Below are 27,537 nucleotides of genomic sequence, written 5' to 3'. Positions count from 1 at the left end.
TTAATATAGGTACACAAAATAATACTTTTTAGATTCGGAAATATTGAACTATAACTAATGGGCTAAATTATTTAGGATGCAAAGACAGAATTTACCAATTTAAAAATTAATTTATAAGTTGTGTGTTCTGTTATTTTCAGAAACAAAATTTCAATAAATACATAAATCAAAATCTTGCCGCTTTCAATGCCTTACTCTGTATACTGTTCTCAAATCAGTAAAAGTAATTTTCCCTTTCTGTTCGTGCTTGATTTATTTTCTACGCAAGGGGGGTCAAACAAATTCAAGAACTCAATAAGACGATTGCTGGGAAAAATAACTCCTTTCAATAACATAATTTCCTGTTTGGATTACAATTAGCCAACCAATCCCAAACCAGTGCTAAAAGAAACGTAAATAAACTGGATAAGTAACATCCAGTAATCAGAATACTGCTGTGAAAACCACTCAAGAAAGTGTCCGACTACAGGCAGCGGAAGTGACATTTTGCCATTTTGCACATATTCAATTAGGTGGATTTGCTGGCAAGATAAGTTGATTAATTTGCTCGTGCAAATCAAACAATCGTACAGAATCCAACGTATAAATACAACAAGAACTCTGCAATCTAGAACCAGTTTCCAGCAAACAAACGTGTTGTCAACGTACATTTTGAGAAACTCAACACCCACGCCTTTGCTAAAAAATCAACTACCGGTAAGTGTCGAGTACCGCTCCTACGTCACTAGGCCCAAATCTTAAGCTTGGCTCTATAAGTGTCACGCCCACAAAACATTTGTGACGTATACGCTGCATTGGCTTTTACACATTACTCATATTCTGGCGCGTGTTGCCAATTAGTTGACAAACATACAATTTGAGCTGTATAAAATTAACATAACTAAAAAATTCCCACGATATAGTTGATTTTTAGTTTATTTTGCATATTTTGTTTTGTGATATTCGCTTGGAATAAATCGCTTTCGAAACCAGTTGGCAGCGTGTCCGGTTGGAGGCAGGACAAAAGAATTCTTACTTTATTTACACTTTACTGGGGCGTAACTTATTGTTGTGGCGGCATCTGGTCTTGTATCCGATCTACGCTTTACATTTTAACCATATTTTTACTGCATTTACAGCGCCATTAATTAATGGGCTCGCCAGTCGCATACGATTTGCATTCATTACGATTTTAGTTCGGTTCGGCTGTGTCCGTTTGCTCGACACTTCCTGCTACTATAGCAGTTTTTCGAAAAGAGCTTTTCGCTTTATCTACTTTCTTTTCCAAGTTCGGTGAATTTTTATATTGTGCTCTTGAAAATCGGGGAAATTTTTAAAGTCATGCGTTCAATGGAACCGCCTTTATAACTGCACAGGCAAAAATTAAAGTTATGTTACTATTTTAATCTTAAAATAATTTTTTAGTTTTTGTGTTTGTAAAAGTCGCAGAGCATGAAACAAATAATTATTTTATAAATTTAAATCATGTTAGTTTATTTATACTATTAACAAAATATTTTCGTGTGAATTAAGCTCATTGTTTGGAATTCCATAAATTCCACTTGTTAAATACCTGCTGCTTATCGATTATTCCCTTAATAAAAATGTCACAAAGATGTTGATAATTATGCAAAATTAAACTCTTTTCTATGGAAAAACCTTTTTGCGTGTCGCCAATTTGCATATGCTTAGCAACAATAATGGATATTTGATTGAGTTCGTATTGATTTGGATTGCCTCAAAGATCTGACGTATTTTAGCGCCAGTGGGGCTGGCTTGTCGGACAACTTGCCTCGCATCTGTGACCGGCTTCAATAGTTGCTTTTTTATTTTTTTGCCGCCGTCTCAGGCTTCTTTACTCTGTTAAGCTTTCGCATCTGCGTTTGGGCCGAGAGCATATGTATATAAAATAAGAAGACAAACGAGCGATAATAATTATTCCCACTCTGCTCTAGACAGAAAACGGTCGCAAGCCAGAGCAGCTCTCCAAACTCGACCTAACTCGCAATACCAAAACCATCATGAACTGCAAGCCCTTGATTTTGTGCACCTTTGTAGCAGTTGCACTTTGTCTGATGCATTTTGGAAATGCAGTGCCCGCATTCGGTCATTATACGCATAAGCGATTTGGTAAGTCCCTTAAAGACACTTATTTCGATAAACATTTGTACTGATCGACTATTTTTATTTAACATTTTCTTGCAGATTCCATGGGAGGCATTGATTTTATTCAGGTTAGTTTTCATGATAATTTTCTAAATCGATATTTATTTCTCTTGAAGTTCATTTAAGTAGACGTTTTGTTTTTAATTTTAGCTTTAAATATAGGTACCAATTAAAAAGTATTTTGATTTACACACACATTTAATAAATTATTGGCAATTATTTGAAATATTTTTTATTATTATTCTTTTTTTATTAATGAACTAGCAAATTAACGCTTTTAATTATATTTTCTAAACAGGTGTGCTTGAACAACTGTGTCCAGTGCAAAACCATGCTGGGGGATTACTTTCAGGGGCAAACGTGTGCCCTATCCTGCCTCAAGTTCAAGGGCAAAGCAATCCCCGATTGCGAGGATATTGCCTCTATAGCTCCGTTTCTAAATGCACTCGAATAAAATCGAGTAAGAAGCGCCTCTTGTGCGGTGTGCGATGTGCGGTGTGTGTGGTGATATGTGCTTTTATGGCCTGTGACTCAGGTGTGGATTTGGGTCAATGCGATGCTCAACACGATGCTCAAGTCTTGGCGATCTTGGCTGCTGATGTCGACCACAACGATGATGAAATGACTTTTGATAAATAACTGACTTCCCAGCGCGAATCCAAAGAGTTCCTATTAACTTGTAATTGTGTAGTGAATAAACAAATAACATAGAGAAACTTTGACTTCAGCATTAATTTTCTGTTTGGGTTAATTAGGAGGTTTTTGAACTGTAACTAAGTGTTACGGTTAAGTTAGTTTAATTTTTGAAAATTCATGCTAAAAATAAAGAATAATACACGAATTTATATAGATTTTGGTTAATTTTCATATGTATTATAAACAAAAACAAATAAACAAGTAACTTTGTAAAGATGATAAAATTAATATTAATACATACCAGTTAAATTAAATATTTCTGTTCCTTGTTGCTTGTCTAGTTTTAAACTTTGTTTTAATTGGGTATTGGTTTCTTGATAATTGCTTCCCATTGCAGTTTAAACACATTTAGTTTTTTAAATTTTATTTAAAAATTACTTGCATATACAAAAACTTACTTCGAGATACATTTTAAAAGTTATTTTTGTTTTCTTTATCGGTTTTCTGGTTGCTCCGATATGCTTTAACTTAATCGTTCTATTTCTGCTATTTAATAATAATATATACAGAGAATGTATGGGTTTGTGTTTATGCATGGAAATGCTGAAAAGAGTTTTCAAGAAAATGGCAGTGTCAAAACTACTGACTGGCTATAGAAATGCAGATGGTGAGCAAAGACTAGTTAAGAGACTAAGCAATAGGAAAAGGAGAGATATAGAACTATGGAAGGTAGAAGAAATGGGGTCCAAAAAATGAATCGAGATTATTAAACAAAACGTGGAAAACACAAATGGCATTTACTTCCTAAAGTTCAGCAGCGTGTCGGGTATTTCGTTTATGTAGTTCTAAAAAAAAGTATATAAAATTTATAAGTAGCTATTTTATAAGGTGAACGAATGAATGGTTAACTTACATAGAGAGAGGGATCTACGCCATGACCGCCAAAGTCCGCCCATTTAGTCAGATCAATGGATGGTATAATACCGCTCTTGCAGGGAACTCGTGGATTTCTAAAAATAAATAAATGATTATTATATTTAAAATACCAAAAGAATGTAGGTGAATTAATAGTAATACTAACATTTCATGATCAGGCAAAACCATTGGATAAATCTGCACAGTATCAATTAAATCGGTGTTGTCACAAATCAAGCGGGACAGCTTCGCCTTCCGAATCTCCTGCAGTTGCTCGGGAGTGAATGATGAGGGCTGGTTGGGCAGTTCATACCAAAAACGATCTCCGCGGCGCAAATAACTCATCTGGGTGGCGATGACGCAGGCAAAGGTCGGTCCCAACATTGAACCTGGAAGGGATTTCTCCGAGACGCCACCAGACCAAAGATCAATATCAGCAGGGTGCCTGAAAAATAACATATTTATGTTACTTTTCATAATCTTAAATCTCGGAAGAGCTCCTGGTGAAACCTACTCAAATATGCTGCCATATCGCAGAACCGTCTCATTGGGCATGGAGCCATACATCTCGTCCCAAGTATTTGAGGTGGGCAAGCCGCAGAATTTACGGAACTCCATGTAACCGGGAATACCAAACTCCCGACCGCGCTGCATATTAAACGACACCAGATCCATTCCAAACCTGGCGCCCTCTTTCTTGAAGAGATGATTGGTCACCTCCTGGGTAATCGAGTCATCCATAGCCTGGGCCACTTGGTTCATCAGACCCATGAAGTACTCATCCAAGACTCCAGCACGGTACAGATCATAGGGTCTCCTGATCAAATCCGACAGACGTTTCGAGGCAATAAACTTGTGGGCCTTGGACCAGCGTTCCACTGCAGTTGGCAGCAAGGAGTGGCCAAAACGGAAGGCAGCGCCGGCAAATGAGTCAATGATGCCTGGATTTACTGTATGATCGTAGCCATCCCAGTAGCCGTCTTTCTGAAGAACCAAACCGAACTTCTCCATCACTTCCTTGCCCAGCAAAATGGGTAGAAATTCGTTAAAGGTAACGTGTTGCACTATAGCGATATTGATGCGTCTCGACTCCTGGAACAATGTCTCATCGTCCCAGTGCTTATTTATTTGCGACAAGCCGGTGGCCAATCGATTGTGTTCCCGGGCCATCAAAGTGTGCATGCAGGTGAGCACCAGTTGCTCATTGACTCGAATCTCACCGCCCTCGAAACAGTACATGCTCTTGTTGGGTCGTGTGCAGCCCTCGTCGGGAATATCCAACTTCAGGGGCAGCAAATCCTTCAGTCCGTACTCCTGGAACACAGGATTCATGCGCATCAATCCTCCATAGCCAGTTCTCAGTTTGCGTGCGAAAGCTTCTTTTACTCCATAAACCGTGTTGGCGTCTATGACACCTGTCAAGGTGTTGAACTGTTGACGTGAACCTAGAAAATTATGAGAAAATATTTTTATTATAATTCCAGATTATCATTTCTATGGAAAACATAATTTTTATATAAATAAAACCGATGTTTATTTTATACAATAACTATGGACAATGGTACCCTATAATATTACAATTTTTCCGCATCAAACAAATAAATATTTCTGAAGGCAACTGTTTGACTTAATTTCTCTTTTTATCTTAACATTGGAAAAACTCACCCAATTTGCAACCTGGACGAGGCGAGGGGAATCCGCGTACAAAATCAATGCACTTGACATTAAACAGGCGGTAGAAGTAATCATCATCGGGAATGCGAATCTCGTTGCAATATGGGTGCTTAAGATGCAACGGTCGTTTGCAGCACTCCTCGGGGTCATTGCGGTTAATGGGATCTAAAATATAATATTAAAAAAATAAAATAATCAAATATTCCGTTAAATAAGCTTAAATGTAACATTAACTTGTCAAAATATTAAAGCGCTACTAAGCAGTGCTTTGTTTTTTCAAAAAAAAACTAAAACCTTCTTGAAATATGGAATTTGTTTTTATTAAAAATCCCTCGGTGCCCAAACTTACCCAATGGCGTTCCAGTAAGTGTGAAGTCGTGATCCATGAACTGGCCCCAGGCGATGACCATCACGGTGCCCGCATGATCGTGGAAACCATCGTCGGGATGCATGGTGCGTGAAACCACTCGCGAGAAAGGCAGATCTCGGCCAGTCACCGAAATCCGAGGAGCGTTAATTCCGTCCGAATATAGAGGGCCGATCAGGCGCTGGAACGGAGCATTAGCTGCCCCCCAAGTCGGATGCTCGATATTGTTGCAGAGACCATCGAACCGTCGGTATTTTCCCGGGCGGCACTCAACTCCAGCGAAAAAGGGTGGACACACCTCTCGAATCAGAGTTTTGAGGTATCAATTGTGGGCAATCCCTTCTCGATTTCTTCATACGATAAGCCATAGCTAAAAAAAAATTATTAAAAAAGGAATTAAGTCGTCAGTCAAGAGTAATTATCACTTCATCTAAACGCAACTACGGATGTCGCTTAACTTGGCCTTTTCCTGTCGCCAACTTTTAAATTCTCAACACACAAAAAAATGGAATACAGTTAATAAAATATAAATTTAAAAACATTATGTAATTTAAAACTTATAAACAACTAAATAAAATCAATATTTAAACTTTAAATAAAATTGGACCTTTTATCACTAGGTTATAAAATTGAGTTTATATTAATAAGCCAAACAAATAAATATAAAAAATTAAATAATAGTTTCTCAAGTCTTTGAATAATACATTAGGCTATTTTAAAACATTTTAATTGATCTCAAAGAGATGATTTGTTGGGTGCTTTTTTGCCTGTGTAGTCTTCAGATTTTTATTGAAAAATTGCAAAATTAACGTATTAGCCCAGTTAGCAAGCGGTCCGTAATTAACGCGCTTTTGGTCTGGCCGGAAAATAGCCGACAGATATTGATGTTGATGCCTGACGTTGACGGTGGCAAATTTTTATACTTTCAATTGGTTTTTTATTTGATTTATTTTTTCCAATTTTGGACTGAGATTTCAGTGCTGGACAAACTGGTATTTAGTTGGCGGAGGAAGTTGTGTGTGCCGGTACATAAATCGCCAAAGGGACCGGCCTTAACTTTTCCTCGAGTGCATGAGAAAGCGAGAAAAGGCAAAGGGAAACTGCGTCCGGCTGGCTATTGTGTGAAGATGGGAAGTGGAAAACTGTAAAACTTCACAGTCAATTGGGTCTGCAATTTACTAGCTAGGTTGCCAGGTCGCAGCCCGTGAAAGTGCCACAAAAGTACATAAGGGAGATCTTGAAATACGATATCTTTGAATCGTCGTTCATCATTGATTAACATGGGCCATTCCCAGTTAAAAGTCGTCTCATTGTTTTAATAGAATGCCATAATGCCGGGGAGCTTTTGCATTGGCCGTTTACAACATGTTATTAGCCATAATCAAGAGATTATACAACGGCAATTCAGACGTTGCAGGTGCAACAGATGAAGATGCTGCCCCCTGTGGCCGAATATCGTCTTAGAGCTCAGTGAAAGTCACACAAGGGGAGGTGATGATGACGAGCTCAGGCTCCACAAAACTCCCAAATTGTGGCCAACTGACTTGCCAACCCGCTTACCCAGATTCCACTCAACACACACAAACAAAATACTCCGAAATGATATTTGCTTATATAAAATACGTTTAAATTTGTACATTTCGTACGCTATATCATATAATAAGATACGTTTCATTTTTAAAAGCCCGGAAATTATTTGTTTTTTTTCATCGTACATTAATTTTTTTAAAGGTTTTTTATATTTACAGATTTGTGAAAATTGTTATATAAAAAGATACGATGTCAAAATATATTTTTCAGAAATATATAACACTACCTAGATTATTCCTTAAGATATGTCATTCATTTCTCATTTCTATCTGAAGATATTACTTAAAAGAGCAGAAGCAAACATAATAAAATCTTTAAAGGCTCTTTGACGACAAAAATTTCCTAAAAAGGATGTCGTAATAAAATGCCAACAATTATATTCAATTTGGTGATACACATTTTTCCCTGTGCAGAAGATGTTGCAGTGGCCAATCGTTGGCCAACATGGGAGAAAAAGGAAAAACCAAACTGGAAATGCTGTTAGGCATCTTCCGCAGCTTCTTTTCGAGGGGTGGTGGATGGTGGGTGGTGGATGGTGGGTGGTGGGGGGTGGTAAGTGGAGGGGGTTTCCAACGGAGGGGCAAGTCACGCGCACTCTCACTGGCTTACTGGCTCACTGCTCACTGGCTGTTTGCGAAGCGGTCCGTTGCATAATCCTCGTTTGTTTACATCTGCGCTGCGAGCTCCGCAAATAGCTGCAAATACTTTTGTGTGGCAAAAATGCGGTTGCGCCAGTTGGGAAGAAGGCTTCGACGAGCTCTCGAATGCACTTCTTCGGCTGTCAGCCACTGGCCATCAGTCAAAACCCCAGACAATTAGCATTTGCATGTGCCAAACTTTCAAAAAAGAACTGGCACACACAGAAAAAAATATGTTAATTTTAGCTCGATGAACTTAAAATCTATTTCATGTTTTTCATAAATTTATGTGTACTGTTTTCTATCATAAAGTGTTTCTCAGAAAACTATACATTCATATATTCTTTCCAATATTAAATTTTAATTTATTACTACTATTTCAAAAACCAAATAAATAATTGATAAAAATTTATTTAGAATTCAAATTAATCAAAACCCAATATAGGACATTTTTCTGTTTTAAATTAAAATATTTAAATGCATCCCCATTTTTTTTCTTTCTGAGTTGAAAACAAATAATTTTTAACAAATCCCTAAAACCTCAACTAAAAATGCAACTTTTTGCCTCTGTGCTGATGAATTCGAATTCGAGTTCCGATTTGTGGCGAGCGTAGAACCTTGGAGGCAAGAAAAGACTCATGCATATTTGATGACTGCAGGCGGTCTTGTCGGTGGTTCAGTGGTTCAGTGGCTCAGTGGTGCAGTGGTGCATTGGTGCTGTGCTGCACGACTTAACTGCCTTGTCATGCGTTATTTGGCAATCGTTATTAGCGCCGAGGGAGATGGAGATCGTGGGCGTGCCAGGGCAACTTTCAAATGCGTTTAGCGCTGATTACTTACGTTCGGGCCAATTGGATAGAAATGTCGAGCAGCAGTTCGCCCACGGTGGCCAGTTCCTCCGGCTTCCAGTCTGATTTCGGCTGAGCCACATCTGCAATAAACACATGTGTACATTGTAATCGGATATTCATGATTACAAAAATAATTCCATAAGTTAAATCTTACGTCATTTGCCTTTTAAAAAATCCGAAAAGATTTAAACCATACCTTATGTATCTTCCTGTCATAAGTACTAAAGACTTATTTATTTATTATTTTTTCTTTATCTGGCATTTAATGCCCAGTACATTAAAATGTTGTTTGTCAATAAAAATGAAGTTAACTACTGACATAAGCTACTGCCAAAGTCTTTTATCACTCGGCACTTTGGTTTTAATTTCACATTTAAGTTTATATTTTTTTTTTACTTTATATATTGGTCTGTCTGTATCAAATAGGAGATGAACTTACGTATACGCTTGCGTGCATCCAAGTAGGCGGCATTGATGGCATCGTAGGTGATGCAAGTGCCCGGTCCATTGTTGTACGGGTTCCTGCAAGTAAATTGAAATGAAAGTGATTTAAATTGACAATAAGAAGCAATTTGTCGCTTATCACATGCTAACCACACTCCAAACCCACGCATTCTGCGAAGCCTGCGCATTGGCAGATAATAAAATTATTGCCGGGCCAACGCGTCGAAAAAGGCAAGTTGAACGGACAAAGCCATGGTGTGGTTTCAGTCTAGAACTTAACTTGGCCGAAGTAGCAACGTCAAGATGAAACATGGAAGTATAGACCAAGCTCGCATTCGACTAGGGAAAATATTAGATACCCATAAACTAGATTATCTGGACAAGATTTTTCAGGACCTATTGAAAGAATTCTGCAATAGGTCTCAGTCGAGCAAAGAAATGGCCAAGTGGACTACAATAGTGCTGTTGACCATTTTTGTTTCATTCGGTGTAAAATACTATTATGAGGAAATGCAGGGAAAAGTACGTATATAAACAATCACAAATAAAATTTGACTTTAATTTCTTAATAAAGTAAATTCGGAAAAAAAAAATATTTTCTTTTTTAGAATTGTGCTCTTTCTCTGCCACGCCCCCTGCGTTACGCCCTTCGACCGCCCGAGAGTTGTGATTTTTGTGCGAATATTAAACAAGTGCCGCGCCTTCAAAATATAAGCCCCCAGGAGTTTGAGAAAAAGTTTGCTTACAATGCAGCCCCAGTTATTGTTAGTGATGCCACCAAAAATTGGACTGCTGTTTCGGTAATTATGCTTTATGGCTAAAGAAAATAACATTTAAAACTTACAAGATTTGTATATTTCAGTTATTTAACTATTGGTATTTCCGCGATGTTTATGCCAGGGCCAAGCAAAAGCAACATATAAAAGACTGCCAGTTTTTGCCATACAAAACAGGATTCTCGGATATCTATGATGCATTAAATATGCCAAAGGATCGGGTGGAGCTAAAGCTAGGAGAACAGCCCTGGTACTTCGGCTGGAGCAATTGTCATGCGGAAACGGCAGAGGAGTTTCGAAGGCACTACGGAAGACCATATTTTCTGCCCGAAGGTTCGGAAAATAATGCTGTCGATTGGTTTTTCATTGGCACCTCTGGCTTGGGTGCACAAATGCACGTAAGTTAAAAAAAAGTATTTGAATGGGCTTCACAAAAACTATATTGCTAAAAAATACCTGACAGTATTTTAAAAGTTAACTTTTCATTAGGATTTCAAAATAATATATTTTTTTTATTATTGCTAGTTTTCATATTTTTTTAATGACTGTTCGACACTAGAACAAGATTATTTATTAGTCCGTTTGTATTTAAAATTAAATAAAGGTTATTAGCCAATTATAGTTTTTATCTACATGTCAAGAGTCTAGATTTCAAAAAGGGTAATTAAAATTAGGTAATTCACAAGCTAAAGTAAAGGCTCACGGTCACTGAAATTGAATGTCCGTTTTGCAATCTTTTTAACTCATAAAACAAAAATAAAAAACAAAATAAGATTTAAAGTAGTAGATCTGTATGTAATAAGAAAATAATCAAACATCTTGATTCGTGTATGTGCAACAATATGTCAGTTAAAAAATTAATCTTCTCATTTATAGTCAATTTAAATACTATGAATAACTGTAAGAAATAATTTCTTAAACAAATGAGTGTTTATTTTTTCTGCCTTCCAGATAGACAATGTGAGGCTGCCATCGTGGCAGGCTCAGCTGGCGGGCAGTAAGCGGTGGCTACTGGTTCCACCTCCCGAGTGCTACCTACAGTGCCAGACTTTCGATGTGGTGGTCCAGCAGGGCGATATAAGTGAGAGACTCCTATAATACTTTAAGTCCACGTAACTAAAAGCTATCTCCCCAGTTGTATTGGACACGAACAAATGGTACCACCAAACCTTTGTGCAGCCGGGAGCCATCAGTCTGACCATTGGAGCTGAGTACGACTAAAGTTAACCGGCTGCAGGCGGTTTTTTCCCCGTGACAGGAAGCGGCTGCTCCAACATCTCCATTCAGTTCGGCCAACTAACAAATATGGCCAACTGTTACTGTAACAGTAACAAACTTAACTTTAACATTGCCATATTACTTCGCTTCTGCCAGCCGGTTTGTTAATTAAATGCCAAAAACACGCAAATTTCTTATGTCGGGCAGCTGCGGCTCCGAAGCCCGGGAAAATCTAACCAAAAATGGGGGCCAGAGCCACTTCCTCGAATGGTGCGACATGTAAAACGCGTGTCAGGCGCCAACGATACGTGTTAACAATGCGTAAGTATTAAGTAATTACAACAACAGCCGGAGCAACTGCAGCAGACTCCCAAAATATGCCCACAAAATGAGCAGCTACTAGCAGCGACATTGCAGGCACACGCAATGCAAAGTCATTTCGGCAAAAAGCTACATTTTTCACAAACTTGCAGGCATTTTACTCTATTAGTGGGTAATTTAATTTAAGCTTTACATTTTTTATTCGAAACCCTTTTTTAGTAATTTTCTAATGTCATTCTTCTCTCTGACAAAATAAGTGATTATAAATTCCCGTAAAATTCAGATTTTCTATTTCAATATACATTTATTTATGTGCTTAAGTTTTAAGCAAAATATCAAAATGTTTACATACTCGTTGAAGAAAGATTTGCAATTCAATCTGGATGTACCATAGAGTTTAGATTTTTTCTTACATTTTACATGCATTTATAGATTTATGTTGAAAGCAATATTTTAATTTAAAATCGTAACTTTTCGAAACAACGTAATTTTTGTTTGTTCTAAACACAATGTGTATGTAAACTCTAAATTGTTTCAATTTATGTATAAGTATAAGAATATATGATTTTAGAATTCTCGCCATTTTTGATCATTCAATTAATTCCTGTATTATCACTGACATTATTTATAGTTTATAGAGCTGTTACAGAGCATCTGGTTGTCGCCTTAAGTAAGCGGCCAATTTAGCACATATTTCTTGGGCAAATTTGTCAAATTGAAACCGAAAATGGCAATGTCTGGCACTTAACTGGTCTGCCTGTTAATTTTAACCAAAAATCCAGTCGAGAGCACTCTCGCACAAAATTTACGGGACTCGGGTAAGTTCAATGTGCGCATAGCCAGACTTTTGGGCCAACTAGAAAGTGGCTTGCATGCGGCACGCACTCCACTCCAACTCCAACTCGTCCCGCCCCAGACACGGACTTGTACTTGTTATCCTGATTGTAAAGTAAAAACTAATGTTATGAATCCCGGGCCGGCGATCGCAGGTGCGCAACTCCCAAACCTCAACACTTCCTGATCAGTATTGAGTTGCTGTGGTCTAGCGTACGCGGCGTATGCGTAATATTGTGAATAATTGCAAAAGCGTGTCGTAAACTCGATGTGCAAAATATTCAAATATCATTTATCTATGCGGCCTTTTACAATCTTTTTGCATTTTTTTTTTTGTTTTTGTTTTTTTTTTTTTTTTGTGAGTATCTGGGGAGCTACTTCGCTTACGCAGAGAGTGAAAACTGAGGTGCAGATACAGATGCAGTTGCAGATACAATTGCAGACTTTCAGCAGACGGAGCAGAGGCCGCAACGAAAGTGGCCCCTGCCAAAACCTGTATTTAACTTTTAAGTAGGTTGTTGCGGCAAATTTTCTGCATTTTTCCCAGCTGACTCTGGTCAGCCAGGTTCAATAGCCAGGCCAAAGTCAGCGATTACGACTTTGCCCGATTGGCAGGCTCACGTTTTCGGTGCCCGGCGACCCCAAAAATTAGCTTCAGCTCGCGGTGACCCCCAGCACTCAAAGACAATCGAGCAATTGAACAATTTGCAATCTCTATCTGGATCGTGTGACATTTAAAATATGTATATCTATCTGCTGCCATAAGTGCTGCACGGGTAAAAAATAAGAATCCATTTTGTATCTATCTTAGATTTTAATCTAGAAATTTGTTTCTAAATAAAATTCATCTTAAAATTATTTTACATGATTATCAAAGGTATTGTTGGGGGGAATTTATTTATCATCTTATTCCCTATTTTGGTGGCATTGTGTGTTGGCAGCATTTCAAAGTCACTTTTCAAAATCATCTCGAGACTAAAGTTTGCCATCAATGGCTGCTGCAGCCCCACGGCAGCTCAGGTGTTTTTATTTTATTTTGATGTTTTTCTTTTTATTTTCCTTTGGCATCTGCAAGTGTTGCAATGCCATTTGTTTTGGATTGCCGCTGTTGCCTTGCTATTTTTGTTTGCGGCTTTTTGTCGTGCGGTTTTTGTTTTTTTCGCTTACTAATAAATCGCGCCGGTCTGTCAGGTGACTTCATGATGCGTCCGTCTGCATCACATGACGCTGAGCCAAAGGCTGTCGTCGCCGATTCGAGGCCAAAAACCATTTGCTGATTGCTGTTAAAGAGCCGCCGTGACAGCGGGTGAAACGTTAGAAGCCATCATCACACCTGAGAACCCAGAACCCATCTTTTGGATGGCTATTTATATCTGTAAATTCTCTTTTATTTAAAAACCTGAGAACATTAATTTTAAGACGCCTTAAAAAAAAAACTAATTTTCTTTGGAAAATAATTTATTGATTGAATTATTTTAATATTAGTTGGTTAATATGAATACAAAGAGACAAAGATAACAAAAGAATTTGTTTTTCCAGTATGGAATATAGATAGCAATCAGCCCTGTTAGTGGCCCGTTGGAAGCTGCGAAGAAATTACTAACTTTTTCGGGAGAAATAAGCATCTGTTTGTACGCAAGGTAAAGAAAGTTGTAACAGGAAAACAAAAAAATTAAAGCTATTGAATAAAAATTAAATCTTATAAAATGCCGATAATGTACGTTTTTAGGCGCCAATGAAGACGTTGGCTGTCAAAGTAACCGCTATCTAAGCCCCTCGTGTTTAGCGACAGATGCAATAACTTCGCTTAGCGGACCCCCACTAAGAAATATATATATATAACTGGGTATATCTCTCCCTAGGCACTGCAACTTGGAAACATCAACGTCAACAGGCGGTTGCCGAATGATTGCCGCTGCTGTTTCTGCTGCTAATGATTGGCTCAAAGCTTGTGTGCTGTGTTGTCGTAGGTGTAGAGCCATGTTGCCACCGCGCAAACAAGCTAAAACAGCACAAACCAAGATTTATGGGTGTCAGTCGGGCAGTTGTACACTGGGAAAAGGTTTCTTTGAAATGTAAACATAGTAAATGCGGCCAAAATCAATACAATTCATAGCGATTCTTATAACTTAAAGTATTTAAAATGAAGCTTTTAGTTTTAAGAAAAAAAAAAAAACAATATCAGCACATCAAATGCTCAAGATTTTATTTTTTTTCTCTGCAACAGAAACGTTTCGGTGTCAACGTTCAAATATTTGAGCTCAAACATAACCCAGAATGCCACCGAGCCACTTTTTCTGCAACGGCAGAAACACAGAGTACACAGTTTCTATTTGTACTCACAAAGTGCCGCGGAATAGGTTCACGTTGTAGTCGTAGACAGAGGAGCGACCGGGTCCGGCCAACAGAAGTGCACAATCGGATCCGTGGGCCGTCTGGAGTTGCTCGCCAAACTGATGATATTGCGCACGCGCCACCGCCAGCAGAGACAGTAGAAGTATTCTGCAAAGAAATATGAGCAAAAGTAGGCAAATTAACACATTATGCAGGCAAACATGCAGTGGAGGCGTCACGCCCCTTTTCACAAATAGAAACACGCCTGCGGCCAAAGGCATTAATCAGTCAGTCTGTCAGCCAGCCAGTAGGTAAAATGAAACTTCAAAAGTATGAGACATGATTTATAAGCCAATTAAGGATTTGTCAAGATTTGAAGCTGAGAAAAACTGTTTTGAATAGTTTTAAAAGAACACATATTCTCAAACGTTAAATAACTTCTCCCCAAGGAAGTACTGTTAAATGCAGAGTCAATAAATTTGCTTGTAAGCTAAAAAAAAAAAATTAAGCAGCTTATTTTTGGAGAATTCACTTGAGTTTCTGAGACTACCACAACGAAGCTTTTTTCCTAGAACCTTTTTTATTTTATGACGACTAGGCACATATGCACATATGCAAATACGAGTTTTAGGCTTTCAACTGTGGGTTGCAACTGTCTGTAGATTGGCAGACCAAGAAACCCATGGGCCAAGCTGCATATTGTCTTTTGGACTCGCCATTGTTTCGGGCGTTTCTTTATCTGTCAGCAAAAGGGGCGAATGGGGAATTCGACATCTGACATCTGGCAGCCTTGCTTTTATTTTGCGGCTTTAATGCGCTTAGACTTATGACTTGCAGCGCGTGTTAATCGCTTGTTAGCTTTTGTCGCCTCACACAAAGCGAAAGCCAAAAACAAAAAACCCCATATTTTCGGGCAATTGTTCACGCCTTTTGATAAGTATTGATATTGATTGCTATTGTTTATTGCCGCCTCTGGCTAACAGTGAAAGTAAGGCAATGTATAGGTGTGCCCAGCCTCTGCTTCTTATATAACCGAAAACAAGGCTTGCCTCGAATACCCTTTAACATATCGAGATTGCTTAATTGTAATTTGGAAAACAATTAATTACTTTATTTATTGAGATCACCTTGAGTAACTGTACATTATAACTTGATTAACCACCTAGCTTAAAATTAATTTTATGGCTTTGATGGGGATTAGAAAATATATAATGTAAGTCCCAGCTTGTATTCTATATATTTAAATGTCACAAATGTCACTAGAAAAAATATTTTGTTTTAAATAATCTGAAGAATAATATATTTTTTAGGGACAGGTTTTAGAAATGGATTTCATGTGATTAAAAATTAAACCCAATGAATTCTCAATGCCACACATGTCAAACAAATATTTAACATGTGTTTGGATAATTAAATGTTTAGAATAAAATCCAGAGTTCAGTGGAAATTTCTCTAAAATACAATATATTCATGTTATCCAACATTATTTTGTTATTGAAAAATCGAATCCTAATTAGGAAGACTAAAATAAGATTGTAACTTTGTAAATGACAGCTTATAATATCAAGGAGCTTAATTCTATGATATATATTTTCAAGCGAAAGTTTTAAAGGGATAAACCATTTTTTTTGCAAATTTCTGAATATTGTCGATGATTGTTGATAAAAGCTACCTGTACACTAAGCAATAAATAGTGAAAGTATTTCGTTTTTCATTTACCATCTATTGAGAGTCTCGTTTTGACGAAGGGCACAGCTCCCTGGCTATCAATGTTGCTTATATAATCGCCAAGGGAAACAATAACGCACTTAAGTCCTTTCACTTTTCATTTGACAGTTTGGTCTTTCAGTTTCACTAACCAAGTAAAGTGAGATGCCTTTTATGTGTATCCCATTACCAGGGTTTAATGAACTCCGATCGCCCGATTAAAAGAGTGCACCTGCATGCATTTTTGTATAAGTGAATTAAACATCTGTCATTTAAAAGACTTGAAAAGATGAAATGATTCGATCTGGCTTATAAATAGCATTCTGGATGTTTTGAAGCTCATTCGAAAAAACAGAACATGAAGTGCGTGTCTATAATTTTGATCATTTCCCTGGGTCTGCTAGCTTTGGCTAAGGCTAATTCTTTGAAGTGCCCACGAGCTTGTACAAGGGATTATAGACCGCTTTGCGCCACTTGGCAAAGGGGTATTATACGTCCCATAAAAAGTGTTTGCACTTTCTCGAACAAATGCGTTTTGGACAATCAAATATGCAGAACAAATCAAAGTAAGTCCAGGTTTAGGTACATATATTTAAATGTATTTACTAATTATAAATATTTTTAAAATAGATTGGGTTGTGACCGATGATAAGCGCAAGTGCAAGCGTAACTCTCCAGACTGCAGTGATCTTTTAAAGGAGTGACCATTTAAATCTTTTTACGGCCTTTTTGCCTATAATAAACCTTATTTTCCCGCTCATATTACACTTGACTTTGATGAATCACAGGCCCAGCGAATAAACAGATGACTTGCTCACTCTTGACCAATGTGGGGCCATAATTTTTGGTTTACAGCTCACACGATTTGCAACTCTTTGCGCTGCTCGCGCTTTAACTGAGCTAAATGCTTATTAAATCTGGTTACCAGCGAGTTGCTTTCATTTCGGTTTTCGCACAACAGTGAATTTGGTTCAAGGCTGCCCTTAAAATATTTCGAATCCGTGGAACGTGTTTATGAGTGCTTTGGAGTGCCCAGTTCATTAGCCATCATGACAGGGCAATTAGAATGCAAACAAAACGCACTCGCCCACACAGATTGTGTTTTATTTGCCCGTCATGCCACGCCCAAACGCGTGCCACGAGGGGGCAGTGCAGATTTAATTGCCGAATCCGAATCCGAGCCCAAAACCAAACCCCAACCCCAACCGCAACCCAAACCCCAGATGCAGATCAGAGTTGCAGGCCACTGCGTAAAGTCAATTAATTGTTGCTCGCCTTTGGGGCGACAGCTTTTGTGAAAGGCCAGCACGCAACGTCCTTCTGGCCAACCTGCCACTGCAAAATCCATACTTTATGTATCTGCAATTTATGCACACTCGCAAGCATATGCAATCTTTACACCTGCCCGCAAGAGTCAATTAATTTCGGTTCGTCGATGGCCGGCCAAACGACTTTTACATAAATCGCAGCACTGGCTTATCTAAGGCACTTGGTCACAGCAGTCAGTTTCTTTTGGATGACACACATTAAGTGGAAAATCCTTTTTAGGGGGCTACAACTCCCCATCCGTGAAAAATAATACAAAATAAGTCAATTTATATAAAAAAACTATTATTTTGTATTTAAGTTGTTAGTTTTTAAATAGGTAGGTAATATTCTTTATATTACTTGCATGCATGTTGTAACAAAAAGTATGATACTTAAAAATCCTTTTAATTTGTATCTTTTTGTGGGACTTAAAGTTGATAGCTTTACCTTGACTAACATATTTGAACTTAATTTGTAGATTTAACAAGCTAAACAATAATAAAAATAAAATCTCATCAATAAATATTTTGGTATGCGTTAGCACTTTACAAAACAATAATAGTAGTTTTTTTGTGTGTAGACCGCGAACAAAGAACGGGCGCAGTTGCCCAATTATAGTCGCCATATAGGGCTCTCCTTGTCATATCTGTGCATTTTTTAAAACGCATCCAAAAGTTGACATTTGATAATAATATATTTCTTCCATTGGCAGCGCAAAGTTAATTGCCCGGTGCATTGTTAGTCGTTGTGTGTGGAGACCAGATGATTGCATCGCGGGGTTCGCTCTGGTGCTACTTATGTCATCTTGGCTGTGGCAGCCGAATACCTGGGAGCAGGCCCCATCTTTAGACCCCCCGAAAAGGGGCGTGCCAAGTGAATAGGACTTTTTGTTCGGATCTTTCTTTGTTTGCAGCTTGCCACATCGCTCATATTGTTGTGTCTTGGCTTGTATGTAAATTGCCCCGACTTGGCTACTTTTATATGTCATGTAAATGTGTGGAAATGACTTTTGTAATGCACAGAGAAATTCATAATTTATCTTCGCAGCATTTTCATTGATAGTGATTAAGTATGGAAAAATTGATAGATGACAGAAATCCTAAAATGCTTAAGATGTCTTACGTTTATCTTAAAGCTGTTTACAGGTTTTGATATGTGGCGACAGTCACTTTCGTTGATAGTGATTAAGTATGGTAAAGTGAAAATATTAGAGATATATTGAAATGAAACCTAACTAAAAATTAATAGTTTTTTTAAAGTTTGTTGGGTTTTGAAAATTCACAATCGAGGTTTCTGGGAAGGCCTCTATGATAACTTCACACCATTTAACTCACAAAATGTTTTTGATATTGTTATACCTGGGTGAAAATGAATAAGTTGTAGCTCAAGCAATCAATTCCCACATTTAATAATATAAACGGAATAACATTCATTGATTCTGAAATCAAAATCATCGTAATATTGTTATTGGAAATATGGTTAAAGTTCATGTAATCACAAATGTGCTTAAGGCAAATGACTAGATTTAAATATTAAATTTGGTAAAGTAAATAGATCTATAAAATACTGTCTTGTCTAAAAATAAAGCACCTATCTGCTGACCTCAGACATTGACTTTTATTATTTTTAAGAGCACAAGCCAGAAACCTTTCATTAGCGATCATTTATCATTTGACTTAAAATACCCAATGCAGCAACCACATTTAAATAGCCCCAAGTTAAAGCCACTCAATCGCCATCAAGACCGAGTGCCGGCAACCTGCGATGTGCAAATATTGCCATATGCTGTTGCATTTTTATCCAGTCGGTTAACCCATGCTGAGTGGATCTTGTTTCTGGGTCCGATTGCTAATGCCACAGCCAGGCTGATTTAATTGTTGTACTTAGATTTGCTCAACGCTCTGCTCTGGCCAATTGCTTAATTGATTCTGTCCAGACAGGTAGCGTTAATGTCCAATGTCTTCACATCCGCCTGACATTTCGCAGGCAGCTCGGCAAAAAACTGTGCGAAACATTTCAACTCGATGGGGCACACATGGCGCATACTTGATTAACGGCAGAGCAATTGCAACATGACGCACATTTATGTGGCATTAGTGTCGCCTTCGATATTTTATTGTGCCATAAATTGGCAATGCAGATTCGATGGCACACAGTACAAGGAACGATAAGCGGGACATAGCTGCCTTAATTCGCTTTCTGACCCACAAAACGTTCGCGATCCTATCGCTGCGAGAAAATCTAATAGAGCTCACCCAGCTACACACAGAAAAACGTATCCATTATTGCATATATTAGTGATTTTAATAAGTTTACTATTTTAAGGCAACAGGGAAAGAATTTAAAAATTAAATGTATAAACTTATGTACTTTTAAAATTTTTCAGTTTGTAGAGAGTCCTTATACACGTTAATAGTAAATAATAAAATTTTAAAGAAATATGGAATTAATGGGAACATAGCTGTTTTACTTTTAAAGATGTATCCAATTTAACTTCCATTTACTAACCTTTAGTTACCCACACTTCTAACCTATATAAATATTTTTTTCCTGTGCGAAATTCGCGGCATGTGAAGGGTTTTGATATATCACCCGACCGGCACGCAATCGCGATAGCATCGGACACGGCTAACGTGCGGTTTATGGACTGCGCGGTCTCAAATAGAATGTAACTGAACTGCAGCTGGCCAGCGAGTCGAAAATCAACTATATTTGGCTTTGATCTCAGCACAAACTGACTGATAACCGAAGCCGGCAATCTGACGCTTTTAACAGCTTATTAATTGGGCGGCCGCCCCTTGCAGATTTATACCTGGCAAACTCGCGGCTAATTGCATACAAATTGCAGCGGCTAAGCAAAATCAGTAAGTCGAAGCCAGAGACAAATTCAATGCCAGCTTATTGACCGAAAACGCTCAATGCAAAACTGGCTGCAGCCTGTCATTGATTGTGCATAAATCAAATGAAAACCACTTTTGCATCTGACGTTAATTCACGGGGAGAAAAAAGTGTCAAGGGTTTCTGTTCGTTCAACTAGATAAACGCGCCCTTATTTTTGAAGTAAAAATATATAAGTTAAAAAAATAAAAGTATACAAAAAAAAAATTTTTAATTGTCAAAATTATGGTATCCTGTTTTCCATAACAGTGGGAAAAAGGAAATTTCCCATTTGTTATTACTTGGCTAGTAGTACAATGTTATTTAACATTTTTTTCTGTGAACTCTGTTTTGTGCGTTGGATCTCGGCGCACAAGCCGACCGCCTTGACTTTCTTAGCCAAGTCTGAAGTGCACTTCTCTGCGGCGGCTGAGCATCCTCAGCAAATGACAGGGAGTTGCGAGTGGGCCACGTGAGCAGCAGACACCTTTCACCAGTCTGGGTCCAGGTCCGCCAGGTTCCCCAAAATAGCTGCAGCAATTACCAAACGTGTTGTTTATACTTTAGTTTGGGGCTGCCGGCTTGCTCAGGCATTCAATAGACGATGGCTGGCAATTGGCACATCGTCTTGATCATCGTCATCATCATCAATTTGAGTGCGAATGTTGCAAGCCCGAAAATATAAAAAATAAAAACACATGAATGAGCACTCCACTTGGCCTGCCTACAAATGAGCCAAGTGATTATTCGGGTTCGAATTGAGTGTTGCGTTGCCCAGCATACCGACATGCAGCATACTTGTGCTTTATTTAAATAGTTTTTCCGAAAACACACAAAAAACTATAAATATGTAACTGGCGGTTGCATCTGTTACTGCTTTTGTTACTGCTGTTCAATTTGCACCGCTGGCTCACAGTTTTGCCGTCAGTTGCCACATAATTTCTGACGAGTGCACATACAAATCAAAGCCAGCACGCCATTTGGGTTACCAGGGCTCTCACGATCCCATTCGAGAGATCTGCTGCGAATTGCGTCGACAGCCCCTGCATTTCAATTAGCAATCTCTGCGGTGGTTCTCTGATAAGCGGCCAGCGCCGCCTTGATCGCAGCTTTTCACTTTCGGTTCTCACGCTTGTGGGCGGGTTAATTAAAATTTACACTGCCAAAAATTGCATGCCTCTATTAACAATCATGTCTTTTATTTCAATCGATATTAAATTTAAAAGGCAACACAATAAAGTGCTTAATATATTAAAACGTTTGAAAAATAAATGGAATAGTAATAATTTAAAAAATATATCAATATTAGATTTGCAGTTTTTGTTAATAAACAATTTAAGCTAACGTTCATTTTGAATAGATAAGTATATGGAATTTACCCAGTTTGTCTAATTCACCTATATTATTTAGTGTAGAACTTCATTTTGTATTGGCACACATTAATTTAAAGACCTACATTTTCACAACTTTTTGTTCACCGTTTACATAGGTTTTCTCTCATTAAAAAGCAATAAGTTTCATTTGGTCATACTTATTCGCCACACTTTCTCAACCTAAGTCAGCAAATATACAAAAAATAAATAAATAAAATATTTTCACCCAAACAAAATACCCATGTAGAGCACCATTCAGTGGCCCAAACATCTCAGATGAGGCACGTAGTTGTATCATCAAACCAGTGTAAATAGGAGGCTCACCCCTGGCGTCCATTCATAAAGAGCAGCACGTTCGAGCACTCGTCCACTCAATCAAACCATCACCATCCTCTTTAGCCATGATCCCTGCTCGATCAACTTTCTTTTGTTATAACATCAATCAGCGTTGTTCGCGAAATCAAAGCAACATCGGTCAGGGCGCAAAAAAAATCAAATTTACCAAAATATACCGAAAATAGAAAACCCATTCAAGTGGTGGTTTGTGGGCAGGCATGAAGTGAATTTGGCTTTTGAAAGTGAAATGATTTTGAGTAATTTACGTTAATGTAGCGCATTAATGGCGCATCATCAGCAGCATCCGAAAAGAAGGCGATCTTCGAGTCAAAAGTGAATGTTGACCAGCATTCACTTTAAGAAATCGAGCAGTTGCAAAATATTATGTACCCGAGCATACACACTGTATATCCATCAATGTAAGGCCCCCAAAATGATTTGTTTCAATGCTTCCACCGCTCTTCTCTGGGGCAAGGGACTGCATGAGTTGTGCGAGTAATTGTGGCAAACACATCATACAGACATTTTGGCCCAAAAAGGGGAAAACAACGGCAATATGCTACCACAAGTCATGGCTTTTGCTGCCTCTTGTCTTGTGAACCTTGTAAGGCGGTTTATGTAACGAATCCAGCGCCAAAGATTTTGCCTGCGGCCGCCATTTGGCCACAAACAAAAACGCCAAATGCTGATCGATATAGGCACGGTCAAATTTTTATAACGTGAACTTCCCCCAAATTGCATTTTTGAAATTTTGAGCTCGTTATATAAAATTTAATGACTTTAAAGATAAGGTAACATTTTACTTTACTGTTGCTTCTTTGACTTATACTTTCTATATTATAAGTCTGATTGCTAAATCTCAAAGTTAAAAATATTTATTATATCAAAAAGAAAATTAAAAAAAAATATTTTTTAATGTTCTCCAAAAAATAAGTCAATATAACGGATTAAATTAAATGTATTTGCTTAGTTGACTAGTTTTATAAATATTTTTAATGCTGAAAAATAATTGTTTAATATGGCATTAAGCAGGTTTGGTTATGAAAGTTCCACTGTGGTAGAGTTTGGCTTTGGCACTCATTAATACGCAGCACAATGCGGCTCTTTATCGCTCGGTCCCGATCTCGACTTCGATTTGAGTTCGATTTCGATTGGGATCTTTGAATGCACTTCGCATGCCGCTTTCCAAATTGGCACTAACGCCCTGCCCCGATTGTCTGATTTTTATGCGGGCATGCAAATGGAGTGGCTGCATTTTGCGGTGCCAAAAGTGCTGGCAGCCTTGACACAAATTCAGCCAGGAGAGCGGCAATCAGCGCTGCCCGCCCCCTTTTTCCATTTCTCTCGCCTGCCCCGCAATTATGTCTTCATTTTATAACATTTTGCGCTGAGCTCGGGACCGGATTGGTGGCAAGTCACGAGGCAGATGTGGCCTGCAAGCCAGGAAATCAACAGGTTGCTCCGTTTCTGGTCTTCTACATTTAAGGAGAAAGTAAAACGCTGCCTGATCGATTTCAGCTGGCAACTGGTTGAACGTGAAGTTCAACATCCATCCACGGGCATTGTGCAACTCGCTTTGAACTTCGCATCAAATGTTAATGACCCCGTTTGGCTAACAACTAAATACTGGCCAAACAAAAGAGGCAAAGCCTCAGTTCAGTTCTCGGTCATAACTATGTTTTATGGGGACTCGGAAAAACAAATCAGCGAACGAGGCGACCCAGCAAACAGCGGACAATTAGCAGGCACTCGCCAAGTTCCACCCAGCCGGGTTTTTATGCTCATTGCAGCAGTCTGCCACGTTGGCCAGGTAAAAGAGGTGTGAGCTACCCGGCCAACTACCGTTAGGCGATAGAACTCGCCGGAAAGTTATGACCATGTCCCCAGGTACATGACAAATCGCCTGGACACGCCCCGACTAAGCCTGATTTAAACGAGGGCTAGCGACGACTTAGCCTTGGTTTTAAGCGGATAAACTACGGCTGGATTACCTTGCTTTAACAAAACAAAATGTTGATTTGATTCCATCATCGATTATAAGATTTTGTACTAAAAAACTTGCTCCTTCGTGTCACTTGCTAAAAAACTAATATTGCAAATCTATTAGCGATTATTATATATTATAGGAAAACCATTATATGCAATTGTGAAGCTTAAGTTTTCCTACTCCGTTATAATAAGTTATAAAAAAACAAAGCACAAAAATTGAATAAAAAATGTAACTTCAGCGGAAAAAATCCTATTATGATTTGCGGCAGTGAAATTTTCAACCTTACACAAAATCAATCTTATATATAAAAAAACTTAAAAAATATAGCCATTAATAAGTAGATTATTGACAATGTTTATTGTAAGTAATATAAGTATCAAAAAGAAATATTTATGATTACTAAATAAAGCAATTATACATATTAGAAAGGCAATTTGAAACTATTAATAATTATCTAAAAATAAACCAAAATTGAGTGCATTTAAAAACCCTGGGCTGGCGCTTAGAGTCTTATATTTTGCCTCAAACTAATTGCTATTTAAATTGAAACCAAAAACTCCCGCTGAGCTCTAATTTAAGCCCGCATTGGAGGTGTGATTTTGAGCTTTTCGTCGGAAGCTGAGATGGCCAAGAGCGTGACCTATACGCTCATTAATTTCGTTGCTGCAGGCGCTGATTTGTTCATCATTACGAGCTGGGAATGGCGCGTGGATGGCCAGATAGAAAGTGGCAGGAAGCCATTAGCATGGGAAGTTGTTAGACAGGCAAAAAGCCAACAAACGAAGAGGTTGGCCTGAATATAAATGAAATAATCAAAACACATATATGGCGCAATGCCGTTTAATCACCAGAATGCCGCATACCAAACGAAAACTTTCTGTGCCAACGATTCAGAACTTTCCAACTAAACACATACACAGAGAATAATACAAAAAAAAAACAAGAAAAACAGAACGAGAATGTCGGAGAAATGTTTACAGAAAGTTGTCAAAGTCAGCGACAGACACGTAAAAATTACATAAAAATAAGCAGGAATATGGCTAGAACCAGTCACCAACTTGGTCTAGACATTTTCGAGACGCCTAAGCGATCACTTGCCACACACAGGAAATTAACTAGAAAAATGTGTACCAAAACTAAGAGTACGGCTTATTATAAAATAGCCAGCGTACATACCTTAAGATCATTTTGTCGACGTTGCACGTTGCCACTTGGCCGTTGGCCGTCGTTGTTAATGACTTCTCTAAATGCGTTGGGTATACAGTCGCAAGCTCTGTTTATATTTGGTTGGCGAATACTTAAAGCCCAAGAGCTGTGAATTAATCCAATTATGGCAGACGATGGCCCACGCCAAGTTGGCCTTAATTAACAACGGACTGGCGTACAGTTCACCGAGTTCGTTGCCAGAGTCTTCCGATCGGTGCCAGAATTAAGCACTATTGAGCACTTGTCGCGGCTGCGGGTAACTTTTACTTGCGGGCTTCACCCTTTTGTCACTAATCTTTACTTCTCTTCCAATGCACTTCGTTTCCTGCACACTCACTCACTCACACGAAAAGAGCCCCGTCAGCGCCTCAAAGTCAATTTCGTCCGCCTGCACAACCGCCACCGAGTGTGTCCCACAATTAACTGAGCTCTGCCAGCCGATGCTGCCACAGAAAAGCCAAAAAAGAAGCCAACAAACGTTGCCGGCCCGCCGTCGACGTCGGCGTCTGTGGAGTGTGGAGTGTGGAGGAGCGATAGCAGTCAGCAGACTTCGGTTATCAGCTGCCAAGTGCCGGCGGCAGCAGCGGCAAAAAAAATATTTACAGACGCCCCAAGCCCGACTCGTTTTTGAGTGAAAGTTTGAGTGGAATCGAGTTGGGTTGCGTGCGAGGTGAATGGATTGATACTGTGGTGGGTTGTGTAGTGTGCAGTTCGTGTCTTAAGTCTTTCGATTTCGATATTAGATTTAGCTGTGTGTAAAGTTATTATAAAACAATATTTATAAGTGCTAAAATTATTATATTATTATTAAGTGCTGCTTTTGTAAAGTGCAGTTTTTGAGTTAAGTCATTTGTTTTTGTCCACATTCAATATAAAATATGTTTTAATTTGTAACAATGAAAGACTTTATACTGTTTTTGAGTCGACAGTATTGATAACCACACAGTTAGCAATGGGACTTCTGAATTGCTTTATGCCATAAAACCCTCGTTTCGCTGATTTTTTCAAGTGATTTCCAGTCTACTGAATGACATTTCAAAATCGCCATTGGTAAGCAAATAAATTATTTAAGTGATTTAAAATGCAATATAATATTCAAAATACAATTTATGGTCGATGGCAAGATTTAGAAAAAAGGTGTGAAAGTTCAAGGTTTGTATTGTATTACATTATAAATACAACTTATTTATGAGGCTTGACAGCTTTTAGAACTCAACTAATGATTTACAATCACAATTACTTATATGTTTTTATTATTACTCTGTAAATTTCTTAGGACTCAGATAGTGAAATCAAACGGTTCAGAACAACAAAGCTCTAAAATTATATGGCTAATGATAATATGACATCGTAATAACCCTGTTAAAAGTATTTAAATCGTTTATGAATACAGATTGTATTTTAAATAAACAAAAACCATTTAATTAACTACTGTGAAAAGCTCTTAATTTATGACTATCTTGATTTTAAACTATTAAGCCCAATGCAACCACTTACAGCTCCAGAGTAAAAACACATTTCACTTCCATTAGGCAAAGACTCAATAATTGTTTAGTGACGGCTGAGCCCCACAAAACAACTCCTACACCGCTATCTGTGATCTTCCATGCCCATGTAAAATAAAATCTCAATCTGCAGTCGTTTCTTTTTCTACACGTACTTATTCAATTTGCCAAACGGAGCTGCACCTTCGGCAGACCAATCTTTTACAGCTTTGGCATATCACTACTAGCCAATTAATTTAATTTGTCAAACCGCACACACAAATCAGGCAGGCCTTCAGCATAAGTCAAAATTGGGAGGGAGTATACAATAAAGTAATGCAAAGGAGTCTAATAGTAATAAACGTAAACCAGAAAACGTCAAAATGCGGGGCAGTTGATATTAATTTCGCCTAAGCACTGCGAATGGAGTTTTCTTGTGGTAAATTTGGCTTTGAGTCGAGTCCGTATCGATTTTTTGGCCTTTGGCTTTGGGCTTTGTTGCATTTGACAATT

General features: G+C 38.2%; 4 protein-coding genes across 5 annotated transcripts; 3 read left to right on the top strand and 1 right to left on the bottom strand.

Annotated features, from left to right (window-relative positions):
* Nucleotides 1-627: 627 nt before the first annotated feature.
* LOC128252964 (eclosion hormone) lies at nt 628-2,951 on the top strand. Of its 2 annotated transcripts, none has more exons than XM_052981208.1 (4): nt 628-696; nt 1,935-2,109; nt 2,185-2,213; nt 2,444-2,950. In XM_052981208.1, the coding sequence occupies exons 2-4, from the start codon at nt 2,001-2,003 to the stop codon at nt 2,597-2,599; spliced, it is 294 nt and encodes a 97-aa protein (XP_052837168.1). In that variant the 5' UTR covers nt 628-696; nt 1,935-2,000; the 3' UTR covers nt 2,600-2,950. The 2 variants fall into 2 exon arrangements, with proteins under 2 accessions (XP_052837168.1, XP_052837169.1); XM_052981209.1 differs by having other exon boundaries at nt 630-696; nt 1,939-2,109; nt 2,444-2,951.
* A 258-nt stretch (nt 2,952-3,209) lies between these two features.
* LOC128252961 (peroxidase) lies at nt 3,210-26,094 on the bottom strand. Its single transcript, XM_052981205.1, is given in 11 exon segments — nt 3,210-3,626; nt 3,695-3,791; nt 3,863-4,141; nt 4,211-5,141; nt 5,362-5,535; nt 5,720-6,055; nt 6,058-6,107; nt 8,806-8,896; nt 9,256-9,338; nt 14,753-14,911; nt 25,511-26,094. Coding segments are annotated over 11 exon segments (2,259 nt in total). The 5' UTR covers nt 25,522-26,094; the 3' UTR covers nt 3,210-3,578.
* LOC128252962 (uncharacterized) lies at nt 9,349-11,727 on the top strand. Its single transcript, XM_052981206.1, has 5 exons — nt 9,349-9,782; nt 9,869-10,060; nt 10,123-10,434; nt 10,988-11,117; nt 11,172-11,727. The coding sequence occupies exons 1-5, from the start codon at nt 9,564-9,566 to the stop codon at nt 11,255-11,257; spliced, it is 939 nt and encodes a 312-aa protein (XP_052837166.1). The 5' UTR covers nt 9,349-9,563; the 3' UTR covers nt 11,258-11,727.
* Nucleotides 16,780-17,212, top strand: LOC128252966 (turripeptide Gsg9.2). The gene is made up of 2 exons (XM_052981210.1): nt 16,780-17,016; nt 17,081-17,212. Exons 1-2 carry the CDS (start codon nt 16,809-16,811, stop codon nt 17,152-17,154), a joined length of 282 nt encoding a protein of 93 aa, XP_052837170.1. The 5' UTR covers nt 16,780-16,808; the 3' UTR covers nt 17,155-17,212.
* Nucleotides 26,095-27,537: the final 1,443 nt, after the last annotated feature.

The sequence above is a fragment of the Drosophila gunungcola genome, chromosome 3R, assembly GCF_025200985.1.
Source record: "Drosophila gunungcola strain Sukarami chromosome 3R, Dgunungcola_SK_2, whole genome shotgun sequence".
Classification (NCBI taxonomy): domain Eukaryota; kingdom Metazoa; phylum Arthropoda; class Insecta; order Diptera; family Drosophilidae; genus Drosophila; species Drosophila gunungcola.
The sequence above is the reverse complement of the archived record's forward strand: the minus strand, read 5'-3'. Positions and strand labels throughout refer to the sequence as shown.